Genomic DNA, 18,658 nt, shown 5'->3' with positions numbered 1-18,658 from the left:
GTCTCTTTTTCTGGGACTCCTAATAGGCATATGTTGGAGTTTCCCAATCAAACTACTCTAATAACAGCTTTCTCATTATTTTTACCCCTCTATCTCTTTGGGCAGTGTACTACGTAAATTTCTCAATACTAATGTCTGACTCAGAATTTTTTCTCTGATTATGTCCAATCCAGAATTTGCGCATTTATTGATATTTAAAAAAATTCCACTTATAATATTTCAAACAGGTTCTTTTAAAATATCTACTCATCTTCTTTCTTTCTGTTTCATAAATTCTTCTTCAAGTTTTACTTCATTTATAACTTAGAGTGCCTTAAGCATATTTAGTCTTTATTAAACCATTCCAAAAAATTAATCTGGAGTGTATTCATGATTTTTTTATTGATTTTGTTGACTATTTTTCTTAGCATTCAATTTCTTTGTGTATTTTGGAACTCTAGTGTGCAAGCATTTTTAGTTGTTTGTTTATATTCTCTCTCTCTCCTCTCATTTTTCCCTAAGTGTCTCCATCTGACTCCCTGGAAACGAGGTCTTATAGTGGCTTTTTGAGACTTCTTTCCTATGGGAAATTGTAGATATATCTGTAATTGAACCAGCACATGGATGATTTGGTTCCTGTTGCCCCCCCCCGCCTCCTTTCAAGCTCATGGTTTCTTATAAATCTGTACACTGGGATGCACATCAATACAAGTTATTCTGTGGCCTCCTATTTTATCAACAGTCAAAAGCAGTAAGGTTACTTCTCCTTTCCAGCCTTAACTCAGCCTCACTCAGAGCACTGAGGCCTTCACCCATCAGCAGGGGTGGCTGTCTCTGCCTGCTTCATGCCAAGGGCTCAGCAGATCCATACTTCATCGCCTTGTTTTTTGTTTCTTTTCTGGTTCAAGAAATATTTAATCTTGTTTGGAGGCCCAGCTATATTACCACAGTGCTTTCTTTCTCTATATTTTATCTATCATTTGCTAAAAGTTTGGAACAAAATGGGTCAAATCGTGAACGCCTTGCAACCACTGGACTGAAAGTTTACCTAAAGTCCTAGTTCTGGTTTTCATTTGATGCTTTTTATTGACCTAGAGAGGTCAGCATTGTAAATAGGAGATGACTCAGGTTCCAAGAATGGGAATTTGGCTCCCTGTACTTTGGAACTTTAGGTATCCTTTATCTTGAAGTTTTCAGAAACTAATAAAATGAGAATAGTTTTATCGTCAATTAGGTAAACAACATTGAAATCCTTTGAAATCTTTTATTTTATAGTCCTATTTATTTATAGAATTCAATAAACTTCACTTCATGAGAGCTTGTCCTTCTAATTACCCGTAAATATTTTTTAAAAATTGAATTATTGCATTTAACTTTTGTTTATATATCTTTTATGCTGCCACATCAGTTCTACTATCAAGTTGATCGCTTTTCCCTTTCCACCACCTCTAAAAGTGGGACAGAGAACAGCAACAAAGCTAGACAGGTATGTAAGTGACAAGAAAGGGACCCTCTGTCCTGGCCTCATACTTCGGGTGAATGGAATGCAGAAACTCCAGGTGAGTTAGATGACTTGATTTAGTTGCTCAGGGAGGCAACAATCCTACAGTTTCCCACTCTAAGATTGTGTGGGGAAGCAGAGATGGCTGCCTGGAGGGTCTGGGCTCATGAGCCAAATGTAGCACCCCTGTACACCTCAGTGAGTTTCAGGGAGAAGCCAAATGTTTCTTTGTGTGGTCTACGGTAGAATAAGTAGACATTGGGGGCTGATAGACCTGTTGGGGGCAGAGGACTTATACTTGTGGTATTGATTATGCAACTGGAGATCAGGGAGACCATGGAAAGCTCATCAGATGTCAGACGGGGAGACATTCATGCTAAAGACTAAATGAGATTGTTCCACTATGGTGGATGCCAGAGAAGGACACAGGACAACCATTGATTAAACATATCCCCTCCCTCCAAAATGCCTCAGTAACACCAATCTATTCTGGCAAAGTGTTTTAAGAGGAGGGGAACATTCTGAATTGACTCAGTTTAAATGATAAATTATTATGTTTATTGAAATGACTATGGTAACATTTTCTGCTGTCAGGAGGAATGGGCTCTTGAAATTAAAATGATTTATATAAAAATAAAGTTCTAGTTTTTGGAAAAAATATTTTGTGGGCTATTGACCTATAATGCTCACTCAGGTAAGGAAACAAAAAATGCATACTTTTTACCCAAAGTCTCCATCACTGAGCCCTGCCTAGCTCCACCCAGATGGAGTTCCAGATCCTCTTAGTTTTTCAGTCCATTTCAAAATAGGGCTGTGTTTATCAACTGGAGTGATTTTTCCCTCCAGGGGGCATGTGGCAATGCCTGGAGACTTTTTTGGTTGTCTCACCACTAGGGGAGGGGAAGGTGCAACCAGCCTATAGTGGGTAGAGGCCAGTGATGCAGCTAACATCCTACAATGCAATCCCCGCAGCAAAGAATAATTCAACCCAACATGTCAACTGTGCCGAGGTTGAGAAAACCTGAAACAGAGGAACATTAATCTTGACTCCGGGATGGTTGCTGAGGATGCCCACATAATGGTAGACAAGACAGGTGGAGATATAGGAGGGTAACTGGGCTAGAATTATTGAAATTTTTTCTTTTTTGATAGGGGGAGGCTAGATTTTTCAATTCTGACATTCAGAGCAGGAGAACAGAAACCTCCACTTTGAGATCAGAAGTGGAGGCCTCAACTGATCTTGCCCATTCAGGGGCCCCAAGGAACACAATCCACCTGCAGTCTCCTCAGGTTGAGGCCCTTCTCTGATCCTTGTGCCTGGAGTCCGACACTTTTGTGTGGCAGAGCAATACAGTACAGCAGTTAAGCGTAGAGGCTTTGAATTCTGAGTTCAAAGCTTGACTCTACTACTGCTAGGCTGTTGACCATAAGCAAGATTCCTAACTTCTCCACGCTTCAGAATTCTCATCAAACAGAGCTAATGCTAGTATCCACATCATGAATGCGCTAGATTTAGTTTCAGCTCTGGCGGTGTGTAAAGTCAGTAAGCTGTCTCCTAAGTTGGCCAAGACTTGCTCACCTTTACATCTCTCACATGTGTTTATATGTGAGAATCATGAAGACATGTGTACACCCACCTTTTCCTGAATCTTTTTCACTTATGTTAATACCACATCACTTAGCACTTGTCATGTGCTGTCTCCTACTCTTTTCTAATTGTTTTGACTTTCTGGGTCTGAGACCATATGTGGCTCCTTTCGTATTTCCCATAGTGATTACTCCATTTGTGTGTGCACATATGTGCACGTGCGTGCGCACAAGCTCTGTAATTAGACAACCTGGTTTCTAACCCTGGCTCCTGCTTTGTGATTTTCAGCTTGTTACTTAACTTCTCTGTGCCCCAGCTTTCATATCAATAATATGGGGATAATGATGATACATACCTCACAGTGTTGCTGTGGATTAAGTAATTTAACATATGCAAAATGCTTTGAACTGTGTGGCACATTTTAAATGCTATATAAGTGCTAGTCGTCATCATCATCACCATCATCACCATCCTTATCATCATCATCATCATCATCATCATCATCATCATCATTTTGTGGTTCATATTAAGTTCCAAATACTTACTAGTTGATGGGTCATTCAATATTTTTGATGGTGGGACTGTACCTTACTTATCTTTGTTTTGCCCACAGCCTTGACCTGGAAGCATATTCGGAGTTTAACAACAAAGGAGCAAGTTGAGGGTGTGGAGGAGATTCTTGAGATATTTCCTGGTAGTAGGCCAAACACAAAAAAGGTACCACCTTTGTCTGCTTTAACCTGTGCCATAATCTTGCTAGAATCTCTTTTCATCATAGTTTTAGCAACTGTTGTGTCAATATATTAACTTAAAAGGAATCCTCTTTGAAGAATGTATTGAGGAACTAACTCTCCCCCCTACATTTCTCCCTAGCCCCAGAGCCTGGCACAAGGTAGTGTAACAAGTGTTTATCACATTGAGATGGCTCACTCAAACTGGGTAATTCTAAAGGAGGTCATTTCAGCAGCTGCCTCAGTAACACGAGATCAGCCACTTTATTAAAAACTAGAGCAGATCAGGTCCCCACACCCTCATCACCATTCTTTCCAGAAAAGTTTCATGACTCATTTTACTAAAAGTCAATCTATGACTATTCATCAGCTTTTACATCATTAGTGAGACATAGGGACCCACCCCATAGAGTTAAAAAACGAATGAGGAAACTCCGTTTGGCTAAGCCTGCTAGATACCGCATTATGTGAAAATATGTACCTCACACTTCTGGTTCATCTCGGATAGAATTGGAGCAACAACAGGGTTCAATTAAACTTAATAAGCATGTAATTAAGTAACTGCTGGGGGCAGAAGCACTGTGCCAGGTGTCTGGGTATATAAAGATGAATAAAATAGAGACCCTGCCCTCAAAGCACTAACAGATGGTGGAGGGGAGGGATGGAGCTCCAATCCAGTGGGAATGGAATCAGAAAAAACTTCATCAAGAAGACAGCATCTGACATGGGTCTTGGAGGTTGAGCAATGTTTCAATAGGTAGAGATGGGAAAGGCAGCAGCTGGCTCTCAGGAATCATGGTTCTAACAGTTGCTGGGAAAGGGATGTGTGAGAACCTGAGGGGGCATCACAGCATGGCTCAGGAGCCCATCTGGAACGCATGCTTTCAAGGCAATATCAACATCCTGCAATGAGCAACTCCTCAGGATGGATGGGGGTGGGGACTGTAGAAGAAGAAGGAGAAAAGAAGAGAGCACGAGGAAGGGCAAGACAGTGAGAGAAGCCCCTGAAAATATCCAGTGCCTACTCCAAGCTGTGGCCCAGCTGGATCCGGCTGCTGCTGCAGATGGCGAGATACCTCTGCAGGAGCAGCACTGGTAGATGGGCTTGAACTTCATGAAGAAGTACAAAGGACTGAGCCCAGGACCAAACTGTTACCTGGAGAGTGTTGTAAACGTTCAAGGAAGCAACAAATTAGTGAACACTTCAATAGAAACGATGGAGGATTTGAGGATACTTCTTTGTGTGTTTTCATCTGGTCTCTCAAGTACTTCATTGGTTGGAAAGAGCAAACGATATCATCTGAGGTGATTAAACCAATCTCCTTATCTGAATATCTCAATTGTTCATCCCACAATATCCATCCTCTCACACACCTCCTCCCCCCAAGGTTCAGAAGGATATAAGGAACACAACTCCATTTTAAATGCGATGATGTGGGAAAAAGTGGCAGCCCTACACTTCCCACCGGTCTTGGCAGCTGCCTGAGCAACCTTGCAAGCTGAGAGCAAAACGAGAAAAGACGGCTCTTTCTTTTGGCCTCTGGCACAAACTCACCTTCTCAGCCCAGGCTTAGACCCCTTTGCTGCAAGGCTGTCTTGGTATGTGGGATCATACTTTGCAAAGCACTCCCGAGTAACAGTATATGTTTTAAGTTGATGAAATGATATTTGTGTATGAAGATGCTTTTGTTTCTTAATCACTCATGTTTAGCTGAAAACAAACAAACAAACCTAGCCTGTGACTTGTATTCCTTCCCCACTATCGGTCTGTGGCTACAGTCACAGCTTCCAGATGGTTGACAGTTTAAACTCCACTGCTTTGCTTCAGAGAACGCTCGATACCTTTGCTCAGAGGGAGCCACACTGCCTCTCACCGCTGAGACAGTGTACAGTGGGCTGTGCGGCTATGGTGCTGACTTCAGCAGTCCTTGGTGGTGCCTTTGGTCTGGGGGTCACAATTCTGTGAAGCCTTCCAGCATCCCCTCTGTTCTCTTTCCCTCCCGGAGCTCTTGTCACTGTGAGCCCAGCATTTCTACTCCATTTGGAATATCTCCTTCCTTCACAATAAATTCTTGGGCATCAGAATGTGTAATAAGGGGCCAGCCCTGTGGCTTAGCGGTTAAGTGCGCATGCTGGCAGCCCGAGTTTGGATCCCGGGCACGCACTGACCCACCTCTTGTCCGGCCATGCTGAGGTGGCGTCCCACATACAGCAACTAGAAGGATGTGCAACTACGACATACAACTATCTACTGGGGCCTTGGGGAGAAAAAGGTAAACAAAGGAGGAGGATTGGCAATAGACGCCCAGGGCCAGTCTTCCTCTGCAAACAGAGGAGGATTGGCATGGATGGTAGTGCAGGGCTGATCTTCCTCTACAAAAAAAAAAAAGAATGTGTAATAAGCCTTCATCTCCTGGACCACATCAGAAGAGGAGGAAGGAAATTGATAGCCTCCTCCCTCTCTCCTCTCTTCTCCATCCTATTGCCAGGGTTCTGTTTTGAGTATGCTGGGTCACATTCTGCTATTCTGAGCTTTGAGCTAGGCACAGAGCAGGTCCGTTAAATGCATGCTGATTCGGAAATTCCCCTACTTATCTGACTTTTCAGTAATGCAGTTAGAAGGCCAGCCTCTGAGAAGGAGCTTATGGAAGTGCCCTTCTGAAGATAGTTTTGGTTGTAATACTTCCTCCTCCCGCTCTTCTTTTTCTGTTCTCCTTCCTTCCTTTTTTTCTTCCTTTCTTTTTGTCTCCTTCTCTTTCTCTTTTTCTTTGTCCTTCTCCTTCTTCTTCAAATATACAAACGCTGACTTCTCTCTTCCGTTCTTTATCATGCATCTTCCTGCTCACCAGCATCTTCTCCTGTTCAATGAGATGTATCAAAGTCTCCGCAGAGCAGAGGTGCTCTCAGGTCTCGGTACCACAGATGCAGGAAGCCCATCTCTAGCAAAGGAACTCGAGATACAAGAGAGAGATGAACAGAGAGGTTGTCTTTCAAATTCAAGGAACTTCTGAGCACTCTACTCTTGAAATAGAGAATGATAACTGGTGAATGGGCCTCCATTCAAAGCCTTCCACGACACGGCCCCCATTTGCCTTTTTAAACCTCTTGTCCTCTGCTGAATCGGAGCCTCCACTCCTTGCTCGTTGTAAATGCAACTTCCTCATTTCAGACTCAGTGCCTTTTTTCAGTATTCTGTTGTTACCTTCTGCCAGAATGATCCTCTCCCTCTTCCCAGCCAAACCAAATGGTTCTCATCTATCAGGCGCCAGACTCACAACTCGCTTCCTCCACAAAGCCTTCGTGGACTGCTCTGGCCCACTGGGGCGCCTTCCTCGGGACTCCTATCACACTTATGATTAAAGCACCCTTTTCAGGTTGTTCTCTGCAGCAGAAATGCTGCCAAGAGTTTCCCAACTCTTCCTTGAGGACCTGTATTGACTGAGATTACCAGACCGGTCTCTCCCTCACTCCTGATCATTTGCTCACATGCTGCTACTATGATCTGAAGGGAAGGCAGACTCGGTTGCCAGATCCTCAAAGCACGGGTCACAATATGCAGGAAGCTGTTTGTTTGTTTGTTTTAATCTTATAAGACTGACTTCTACATGTTGAATTTTCTTTGAAAAGACAGGCAAAAAGGCAAAGAAAATGAGAAAAGAGTTACTGAATAGAGGATAAGTGTCATTTTTAAGAAATAAAATTTAAGTAACTTTTACTCTAATATAGAAGTATAAAAAAGTTATTAATATAATGCATTTAAAAGAATTAACCTATGGATTTTCTTGGTAAATGCATAAAAGTACTCAAGGATAGGTCAATGTTTTATATTAAGAATAAGAGTGAGGGGCCAGCCCAATGGTGCAGTGGTAAAGTTTGTGCGCTCCGCTTCAGCAGCCTGGTGTTCACAGGTTTGGATCCCTGGCGCAGACCTGCGCACGGCTTATTGGGCCATGCTGTGGCAGGTGTCCCATATATAAAAATAAAAAGTAGAGAAAGATGGGCACGGATGTTGGCCCAGGGCCAATCTTCCTTGGCAAAGGGAGGAGGATTGGCGACAGATGTTAGCTCAGGGCTAATCTTCCTCACACACACTCAAAAAAAGAATAAGAGTGAAATGATAAAGCAACCCCCAAGAGTGAGACATCAAAATGTGTGTTTTTCTGTGACATAGGAATATCAGAAGTGCCACCTTTTTCAGAAGCCTTCTCAAACTCCCTGAGCTCTCTGGTAGCAATACTAACATCCAAGGAAGACATGATTATCCTTACAACATTCTCATAGATTAGAGCTGCTCCCTTCAAATCATGTAGTTTCCCTTAATAGCCTATTACATATATCACCCATGAGTTAATCTAATATATTTATATTCACGACACTTCAGTCTGAATTATTTCTCCAAACTTGCAACTCAACTTAAATAATGCAATCAGAACTCAATGGATACAGAAATGGATAAAGATTTGGAGAGAAGGATAAAAAGTTCAGATTTTTACATGTGTAATACCATTTTAAACATTTTTTTTAATCTTATTTAGTTTATAAAGTTTTATACATCTCCAAGTAGTATACTAATAAAGGGACTTGTATGGTAAGGCAACAAAAATTTGGTATAAAATTAAAAACAGGAATTTCTAGTTTAAATTAAAAAAGAGCAGACAGAACCCAATAACTCGTCATTCAACATCCAATATAATCTCCAGGATGCAGAAACAGATTAGGATCAACAGTGCACTTACTATGACTAAAGTAGTAACAGTGCAATTTAAGGTTTGGTTAAATTGCTCTCCATAATCTAGGTCACAGGGAATAAAGAAGAAAGCCAAGTCAGCAGGACACTTTGTATCAAAGGAAAGATGAGGCTTGATTCAATGAGTTGCAACTTTGTCTTCCTTAAAGAGCTTTTCTCTAACAAGGATGCACCCTGATTGCATTGTTACTAACTACGTTTTTGTTATTTTGATAAGACAAAGGAAGGACACAAGAATCAAGTAACAATAGAACTGGAAGAAACATTTATATTAGACATTAAAATTTCAATTTAAAATCTTTGCCCACTTGAAAGTATTGTTTTAAGACTGTTGAAAATAAATGCTCTTACATTTTATTTTTAATTAATCTTCTTTGTTTTGTACCTCCATTTGCTTTCTTACCAGACAATCAATGACCAGCAGGATGAAATGGTTTAACTGTCTTTTAAAATAGTTTCCTGACAAAGAAAGGTTTAAAAAGGCAAGTGCTACAATTGGGAGCTTTGTTCCTTCTAGGCAGGTGGTGATTGTAGGTCCAAGTGTAAGTCTGACAATGTTTCTATCATACGAGAAGGACCTCCGCCACTTTTCAGTTCTAATGCACAACGCCAGGAAGATAAGAGCCACTGTTGGACAAAGAAAAGGACAGAGGTCTCCTGAGAGTTCTCCACCATGACTTGGGGTACTTACGGGGCAGTGAGGTAACCCTCCAAAAAGCCAGCCACAAACATGCTGACCTCATTGCTCAGGGTCTGAGAACCATACCCCGCTCGGATCTCCAGGATGCCCCAGCCTGTGGTTTTCATAGAGTTATTGTAAAAGCCGTAGGCATCCCCACTCCTGTCCAGCACGTTTTTGACTAGTACTGTCTTTTCAGCAGGCATCCAGTATGCAGTTGCAGAGTAGACTTCTGGAAGAAAAGAAAAGAAGATAATGATAGGGTGCCATTTAACTGAGTTGCTGATGCATTTTTTCTCTACATAACCAACAATTCCAACACATTTGCTTTTAAAGAGTTCCATTCTGCTGGAATTGGGAAATCTGCCACTATCGTTTGTCCTTGTTACAAGTGAGCCTTGATCAAGGGGGATGAGCCCAGGTCAAAGGTAGGGACATAGTTAGATCTTCAGAGGTGAGTCTAAATGCTTTATCCTTAGAGATGGGATTCTTGGCAAGCCAGAGCTGGAGCTCTAGCCCATCCCTTAATTCAACCCAGGATAGAGTTCACATCCCTGGTCAGCAACATCTTCCATTCCCCTCAGCAGTTGGGCCAAAGCATCCATATTCTCTGGCTCCTTATCCAACTCTCCTGCTTAATTCTTCACACATGACATTAATTCCTATTTTGCAGAAACAATAGAAACTATCACCTGTGATTCCCTCAAATTCTTGATAATTTTGCGAATTCATCCTCACAAACCCTGTACCCATCTCTCCCTTCTTGTTCACCTCAATCCCTCTACCCATGTGCTGCGTCCCATCCCTTTCTCTTATTCCTTATGAATTTTGCTCCATCTTGTATCTACTTGCTCTTGTAGCCTAAAGCTCTCTCTGCAGGGGCTCCTCCCCCTTTAGTGTATTGACATGTTCCCTTGTCTCACAGCTAAAAGCAAACTAACCACAGACGCCCTCTCTGGATCTTGTGACCAGATTTGACTATTGCCGGAATCTCTCATGAAATTACTACAAATTTTCTAGATCACACTGTATCAGAGACTATGCTAGGTTCTGGTGATAGAGCTGCGAATATGACTGGCACAGTTCCAGGCCTCATCTTCTGGAGGGAGGAGTGCCTCACACACTTCACTTCCTCACTTCAGCCTGCTGTGGTCTGGCATCCACCCCCACCATGCTACCAGCACTGCTCTGGCTTGAAATGAAATCCTTGAATCCTGGTGTCACATGACCTTCTGAAAGCCTTTGACCTTGGTGACCAACTTATTTCTAAAACTCTTTCCTTCCATGCATCTGGGACAACACTCTCTCTTGAATCTCCTTTGCCTGCTTCCTTCCTCATTCTCCCGTGGGCTCCTCTTTATCTTGTATACCCAACAGCACACTTCATAACACCATCTGGATAATTCCATAAGCACTAGAAATTCAAAATATCCAAAACAAAACTCATATTCTCTCCCAACCCATCCTCCACTTCTGCTCTTTGGCTCCATGATCTGTCAGGCTGAAACCCAAGTCCATCCAGGCCTCCTCTCTCTCCCACATAACTCATGTTTAATCAAAACCTCCTAAGTATCTCTCCCACCAGTCTCTACCTCTTTAGCTCTACATTTCTATGATACTTGAGGTATCACAACCAGCCTTGACTACAAACGAGACCTTTTTCAAGGCCCCTCTGACTTTTAATCTGTTCTACATACTCTGCCAGAGTGACCCCCCCTGAAATGCGAAACTGATTTTTTACTTCACTACTGAAAATCTTCAGTGGCTTCTATTTCCTAGAAACAAAAGTCTTCAGCTTACACTCTTGGCCTTCATGCCCTCGTTTCTGCCTTCCTATCCAGCTTCATCCACCACGCCATGCACTGTGTGCTCTGGAAACTGTTACATACTGCTCTCCAACCTGACATGAACTGGTCCAACACCCCTGACTTTGCATATGCTGTTTCCTTTGCCTGAGATTTTCTCTCTTGTTAACCACCTAGGATTCTCAAAATTGCTATTTAAGATTCAGGAAGCAGCACCCCCTTTGTAGGGATTGACTTGCTCTATAAGCTCAGTGTACCTTGTATGTACATCTCCTTTAGGTCTTATCACATTGCACTGTAACTTACATGTCTGCCCCTGCTCTTAGCCTATGAACTCGAGGCCAGAGACTGTTTCCTCAGCTCTTGGTATAGTGTCTGGCCCATAACAGGTACTCAATAAATATCTGTGAAAGGAAGAGAGACTTAGGAAGGAAGAGAGAGAGAAAAAAAAAAAGGAAAAAAAAATGGAGAAAGGAAATGGTACATAGCACATTTTTTTCTTTATATAAGAAATTATTGGGCCAGCCCAGTGGCGGAAGCAGTTAAGTGCACACACTCCGCTGCGGCGGCCGGGCTTCGCCGGTTAGGTCCTGGGCGCGCACCGACGCACTGCTTATCAGGCCATGCTGTGGCGGCGTCCCATATAAAGTGGAGGAAGATGGGCATGGATGTTAGCCCAGGGCCAGTCTTCCTCAGCAAAAAAAGAGGAGGATTGGCAGATGTTAGCTCAGGGACGATCTTCCTCACAAAAAAAAAAAAAGAGAAACTATTGCACAGCTGCTCAAGTTAAAGACAAACTTTACATTCAGGTCATCAAAGAGACGGGAGGAGACCAGAATGACTCTCAGATTCTAGGTTGAGACTCAGCGGGTGGATGTTGTATCATTCATAGAGAGGGAGTAGATGGGGAGTAGGTCTGGGAGGGAATATGAGTCTAGTTTTGGACATACAGAGTTTTTAGTGGTTAAGATACTAGAAAGCTCAGATTAAATATTAATATAGGGCTATCTGTTGTCAGCATTCAAAATTGCCTCAACATTTTATTTTTTTGATACAAAGATTGTTTATCAAATGAGCACTAAAAATATAAACTTACTACTACAGCATCACAGCATCTTGGCTCAAGGGGGCTGGTGATAGGCTGGGACTTGGTCAGGCTTAGAAGCTAATGCTGATTATGACCCTTAAAGAATGATCTTGAGCAGGAAAGTCAATTTATTCTCAGTAAATTCATAACCAAAATGGTGGGCCTTCTTTAGAAATGATTAAGTGGAAGTAATGACTTAATAAACATAGGCAGGTGCAGAATACTTTGTCAACAGACTCCCTGTGATGAATAATAGTCTAATTGTTAATAAAGCCAATTGGCCACAATTTGACACCTATGGACAGCATCCATAGAAACTTCCCTTCTTCTCCTCCTAAATACAATAAATATGTTTTCCAAATTGATTTGGACCACAAATGCCATAGCCTCAGTCCTTCTCGATCTTTTCTCACACATTTTCTTCCACTCGCACGTCCATTGAGCTTTGTAGGGAAATGAGAAAGCACAGCTGACTAAAAAAAAAGTAGCCACAAATTGCTGCGGAAGGGAGAGGGGTCATAAAGAGGAACTGTAAAAGAAAGAAGGAAGGTTAGCAAGCCTTGTTAGTCTCTTCTCCTTCAGTTCTATCCACATAGCATGATTTTAGCTTTGTCCCTTTCTCCAGAGCCTTGACATTTCTCATCTGGAGCACCCTGGCCTTCCTTTCCCTTCCCTTTCCATTCCAGAAGCTCGTTTTGCTGTAAACCTTGGCTTGCTCTCAATCTATGCACTCAAGTGCTGTGTTTTCATTGTTACTGGTACTACCTAATTTCCTGACCATAAATAACAAATTTCTGCAAATCTGGGCTCTTTTGACACTGGTGTACCTCCATGCATGAAAAAAACCTTTACTCAGTCCTCAAGAGAATTCAGTGAGAAAAATTGACTGCAGGCTGATCAACTTAGCATGTGCTCTGAGAATTAAGACAAAATCCAAGTTTTTTGCTCCACCCCTAATGGATGTCCTCCATTCCTCAATGTTTTCTCCATACAACAACTCTTCCTGGTTTTCCCAGCACCATGCTATTTTCTGATTTTTCTTAAACCCTTTAATAGTTTAAGCCATAATACTTTTCTATTTTTAAAAAACATCTCCATGTTGGGAGATGGATGGTGTGAAAAGTGTAATAGCGAAAATGTAGAAAATATTACATCATTTTAATCCTAATCTAACTTTATACAAACTCTGTGAAGGTAGGGACCACTTCTGTTTACTACTGTGTATCCTGGGAACACTGTACCCACAATAATGTTTCTGTGATGAATCTAGTTTGGTTGTCTGTGCTCTTGAAATGAAAGTGAAGTTTATCAGAACATTCACAGAAGTTAGTCTAAAGTAACTCAAGTCATCATGTCCTCAAGCTCAGGTACGGAGCATAGAGGATGGTTCAGATGCCCAAGGGGCACATGCCATTTGTTGATATTTTCTCTCTCTCTCGAGTTGTGAAAATGAAAAATGGGATTTAAACATTTTTAACAGCAACATCCTCAAAACCAATGCACTTGATAAATATTTGTTGAATGAATGGGAATGTTACTTTATAAAAACAGAGTATTTTTCTTCTATACATAAAGATGGAAGAAGCCCCATCATTTTTATATGTCTCTCTATGTAAAAACTCAAACACTCAAATTAAATTTCTTTTATTTACTTGTGTATTCTGACTAATTTTTTATAAGTTAATTGTTTTTAGTTGAAAAGAAAAAATTCCCAACCTTGTCTTAGAAAGAGTTTGCAAAATAGTCATAAGTGGCCTAAATCACTCTCTCCCACATTTGGAACCTAGGTTTTCTAGCACCTCATTTATGAAAGAATAAGTTGTTTTCAACCCTAAGTAATATAATTTTTTCCTAATATACTCAGTCAGTCAGATAGAGAAAAAAAAGAAAGAAACATTGAGAGAAGAGGCAGAATACAAGAGAAAATATTAAAAAATTAAGATTGCAACTTAATCTATTCAGATTGGGTTTAGCTATTAGTTCACTGATGCTGATCCTTGAATTGCTTTTCTCTTCCATGTCCACTGAGCGTGGTCCCTCAGTACCTCTCTGTGTACCTTGACATTACACTTCCCTTCTTTGAAAGGGCTCTCAGTAAATAGATATCTGGTTATTAGATTTGCTTTGACTCTTCATCAGAGTCACTAAGAAAATAACTGATTCATGAATAAACAATCTCAAGGCACAAAAATTATAAGTAGGTATTTCAGCTCTTCCTCCCAACAGAAATCAGAGCCTAGGACTCTTGCTAAAAGGAGGACTCTTTGGGGAAGTGCTCCCAGGGAACAGGAATGGGGGACTGGAAAAGTGAAACAGGGAGGGAGGGAAAGCTAATTTAGGGGTGCATTCTGAAATGGTCCAGGGAGGTGTGCAGTATAAGTCTCTGAAGACCCCATCCCAGGCATGGAAGGAGGAACGTTTATCCACCTGCTCCTGTCCTGTGTAGGTCAAAGGCTGCCCTGTGAAGCATTAAATCCCTCATTCCCAGGTCTACGTGTGCTCCAGTGCTAGATGGCTATGATTTCAGAGAAGCTCTGAGGTAGGAAGCCAGGGATTCCTGCAGTGTCACTGAGGTGAGGTGCCTCAGGTTACACCTGCGAGAAGCTAGAATAAGCTTCTCACTCCTCATCTAGCTCTCTCTTTAGTTATGTGCATTGTATGTATTTGATCCAATAAATTTAACTACAAGCTCCTTGAGAATCAGGAGTAGAATCTCATATTTCATTGTATCGACTCCTTTGGGCCTAACACAATGCTTTACTGATGATGTGGTTGCCTAAGTCTCAAACCTTCACACTAGCTGAGAAGGTCACACTTGGAGACAGAGGTGTATCAAGTCTACAGTATATTAATTCTTGATTTTTAATTGTGAATTAGAATTTTGGTATCTTAGGTTTGCAGATGCTGGTTTGAATAACTCCACACTACCTTATGTTGGAATTGTAACTGTATTTGCAAGGCTAATGGCAAATTTCAGAGCCAGCCTATTCCTCTCAGTCAAGAAACTTTCATGATTTCCCATTGGAAGATTACTACATGACATCTCTTGTTTCTACAGACAGAGTTTCAAATTTTAGACTAAAGTTTCCTCATAATTTCACTACCCCTATTAGTTTCATTTTTTTACCGCACTAAGTTCCTGTTTTGTAGTAGTACAAAGAAATTTCCTAATAACATTATTAGTAAATTTTCTAGCCACACCTTAAAGGTAAATTTTCAAAAGATTGTGAAATATAGGTTGTAGGAGCAACTGGAACCTACTCCATTAAAAAAAAGATGCAGCTTATGCATTAAAAAAAAACCCTTAAAATGTTAAACAAAACAAATCTTTTGAGATTCATTCTGTTATTGCTGCTGTTACTTCTTTTGCTATCTCAATAGTTAACACTTTATAATTTGGAATCCAATAAAACCAAAGATAGGTAACAAAAGTAAAAATAATGCCTAAAGAAACATGAAAACAAAAATTCTGTTCTGCATGTCAGAACAAAGTTCCAAGACAAAGGTCACATGATTCATAATTTATTTACTATCAAAAGTAAATGGTCATGAAAAAGTTTTTAAAAATGTTCTACCTTAATTTAAGGACTGAAGGAGAATCCTTTTTCAATTTTCTTTTGAAGAAAGATTTTGATCGCTATCAGATTCACATTTCCAGAAGGACCAAGAATCAAAGTTTACTAATAAAAATGAATGCACACTTCTCCCAGAAATTCTGGAACTTATCTTGTATACATTCTTATAAGTAAACTAATATAGAGAGAGAACAAGAAAACGTTCGAGTTTATAGAGAACACTAACTTCTTTTGGTCTGAAACGCCAAGACAACGGGGATGAGCCGTAGGAAAACTTAGTGAGGCTCAGAAGGACAGACAAGAAATTCTAAAGCAGCCATGGTTAATACACCTGCACTTAGGAAAAATAATCAAGGTGATTTCAGTCGGTTATAATCCAGGACAGTGACCTAGGATACTGCTCGCTGTTTTCTGAAACCACTACTTAGTGTGCTGGTATGTACCCCAAATCCTGAAAATGTCAGGCCAAGGTTAAGGAAAAATCCTGCTATTATAATGAGTTACTACTTCACAGCACCTAATTATCCCCTGCAGTCCTGTTTGCCTTATCAAGAGATCCATGATGCCTTTTCAGAGAAAAGCAACTCCAACGGCCAGTAATAATGGCCACTCAATTATATAGTGCCTACGGTAAGCCAGGCACTATTCCTCACAACGACCTCATGAGACTGATACTTTTATAATACCCATTTTACAGAAGAGGAGATTGAGGCACAGAGAGATTAGACAACCAACTGAAGGTCACACGGTTACTAAGTATTGGAGCCAGGATTCAAACACAGGCAGTCTGGCTCCACGGTTTCTATTTCTGGAACTCCATACCACCTCTCTAATACTAGACTTCGAAGAATGAAGAACTGTCATAGAAAGAGTGAACATATAGAGCAACTACCTCAGGCGAATTTGGAAATAAGAACACCCTCAGAGTTAAAGGATTAATTGAGATTGGCCTCAACCATAGATCTGCTAAGTCACCTTAAGGAGACTGAATGACTTCCAGGACAGCAAACTCCTCGACAACCACATAAAGGTATTAGCCTATCTAGAGAGGCAATCTGTTAGTCTCAAGTGGGCACTGGTGAGCCATGGAAGCGTGGAAAGGGAGTCAGTGACCAGCTGTTCCAGGCGAACTCTATCCAGCGGAGGAGCACCCACGGGTTGACTGAGTGTCCAGTCCTAGGGGGAGGCAGATGAATCGGGCCTCCAGCCTCAGCATCTCTGAACTTATTTACCCATGTAGTTTAATGACAGTGAGAACGTGCCCGGAGCAGGCTATATAAATATCCAGTCTGCTAAAAATTAACAATTGGTATTTCGGTAAATAGACTTGTGTGTTTATCAGGGCGAATCAGCTTCCTTGTATCTGATCAGCTCTGGAGCGCTGGAAAGAATGAACTTCTGGAGTCTAGCCCTGCAAGACCAAGGGCCAGATTTGGAACCAGTTTTACCAAGTCACATGCCACCTTATGAGTCTCTTGGCAACCAACCCATCTCTTTCCCCAGTGACAACCTGACTGCACGGTATACACCACTTAGAAAAATTATACAAGACATCCTAAAAACAAATATGGGGATTTTCAGTCTGGAAAGAGAAAGGCAACACTATTATACGTCGGAAGTCTAGAATAGTTTGAGAGAGATGGTGAGGATGAATGTGCAGTCATTTGTTGATTTCTGGAATAATGAAATTATAAAGTAACCTTTAAAAGTTACAAAAGTTGTTTTTGGATAAACAGGTGCATATTAGTGGATATAAAATTCATTCCAAGGGGATGAAAATGTAATCCCTTAGGTGTTTATTGGGTACTCACTAAATTCAGAGTACTGAGCTGGGCACTTCAGAGAAAACATGAAAAGCAAGAGGTAGCAAAGGCCCTGTTCTCTGCCTGTAGGTTGTTGGCAGCCTAGTAGAAGGGTGAGATGAAGAGCCAAAGAGCTGCACTGGAAAACAGGTTAATGTGTGTGGAACAAAGAAACAGAGATCACATCTTTTGAAAGAGTCAGGGTGAACTTCACCAGCCGTCCTTCCACGCCATGATAAGAAGTCTTTTCTGGATTGCTGGGCATAGTGCTGTCAGGGTCCCTTGCAGCAGAAATGCCCTCACTCTCTGCCTTGACTCCCGACCCACCTGGCATGGCATCAGCTTATTATTTGGGGAACTCAGTTTAAGAAACAGTTTCCTTCCAGGTGATATCTTCTTGAATAAACAGTGCCCCATCTTCAAGAAAACAATATCCCCACCTCACTCCTCAGGCTGCCCCCTCCAACTACAGAAACATTTAAAACAATCCCAAGAATCCAAAGAAAGAACAGAAAAGGGAGATAAATTTCAGCCAGCATTCCAGACACAAAAACCATTTCCACGTCTGGGGCACTCTAGCCTGTCCCAGGTATGTCTTTGCGAGCAGTCTCCCTCGGCTAAAAGGTGGAAGGAACAGAATGTGTATGTAACTCGAGTCAGGAGCGTGGGGGAGCATCGCTTCTGATTCCGGAAGCCCAGGCAGTTTAAAAGACTGGAAAAATTTAGGAGTGATAAGTGGGCGAGTTGCAAAGCAAAGGCCTTACAAAATCTGGTAACTGCACATCCTCGTTGATGGCAGGTGTTGTAACAAGAATCAGTACATCCATTCAGGAAGGGGTGTGCTCTCCTGAACCCCCTCCTCTGCCCCATTCTTGCACAAGATCAGCACGGAAAAGGGATTATGAAAACATAATTAATCCTCCTTTCTTAACAGTACTTTTGAAGTCTTTTAAGTTTCTGTGGTTCATCTTGGTATGACTTTGGTCTTACATTGGGAATGACAGTGACAAATCCAAGGCTTTTTTTTTTAGGCAAAGGGTACAGATTAGTGTCAATACCTGTAGGGATAAAACCTACTAGGAGGGGAGTATGTAGTTAATTAAGTAAATGACCTTTAGATCCGCGGTTGGTTGAATCCGCGGATGCAGAACATATTTTGCGGAG

The 18,658-nt window shown here is 41.4% G+C and overlaps 1 protein-coding gene across 1 annotated transcript in view; it reads right to left on the bottom strand.

The window, feature by feature from the left end:
* Window positions 1–18,658, bottom strand: part of PLBD1 (phospholipase B domain containing 1) — a 55,755-nt gene that overhangs the window by 35,772 nt on the left and 1,325 nt on the right. The window contains exon 2 of the mRNA XM_087442716.1: window positions 9,238–9,457. Coding sequence (XP_087298842.1) covers window positions 9,238–9,457 — 220 coding nt within the window. The remainder of the gene's footprint in view (window positions 1–9,237; window positions 9,458–18,658) is intronic.

This window comes from Ceratotherium simum, chromosome 17, assembly GCF_057802395.1.
Source record: "Ceratotherium simum simum isolate JZ-2026a chromosome 17, ASM5780239v1, whole genome shotgun sequence".
Taxonomy (NCBI): Eukaryota; Metazoa; Chordata; class Mammalia; order Perissodactyla; family Rhinocerotidae; genus Ceratotherium; species Ceratotherium simum.
The sequence above is the reverse complement of the archived record's forward strand: the minus strand, read 5'-3'. Positions and strand labels throughout refer to the sequence as shown.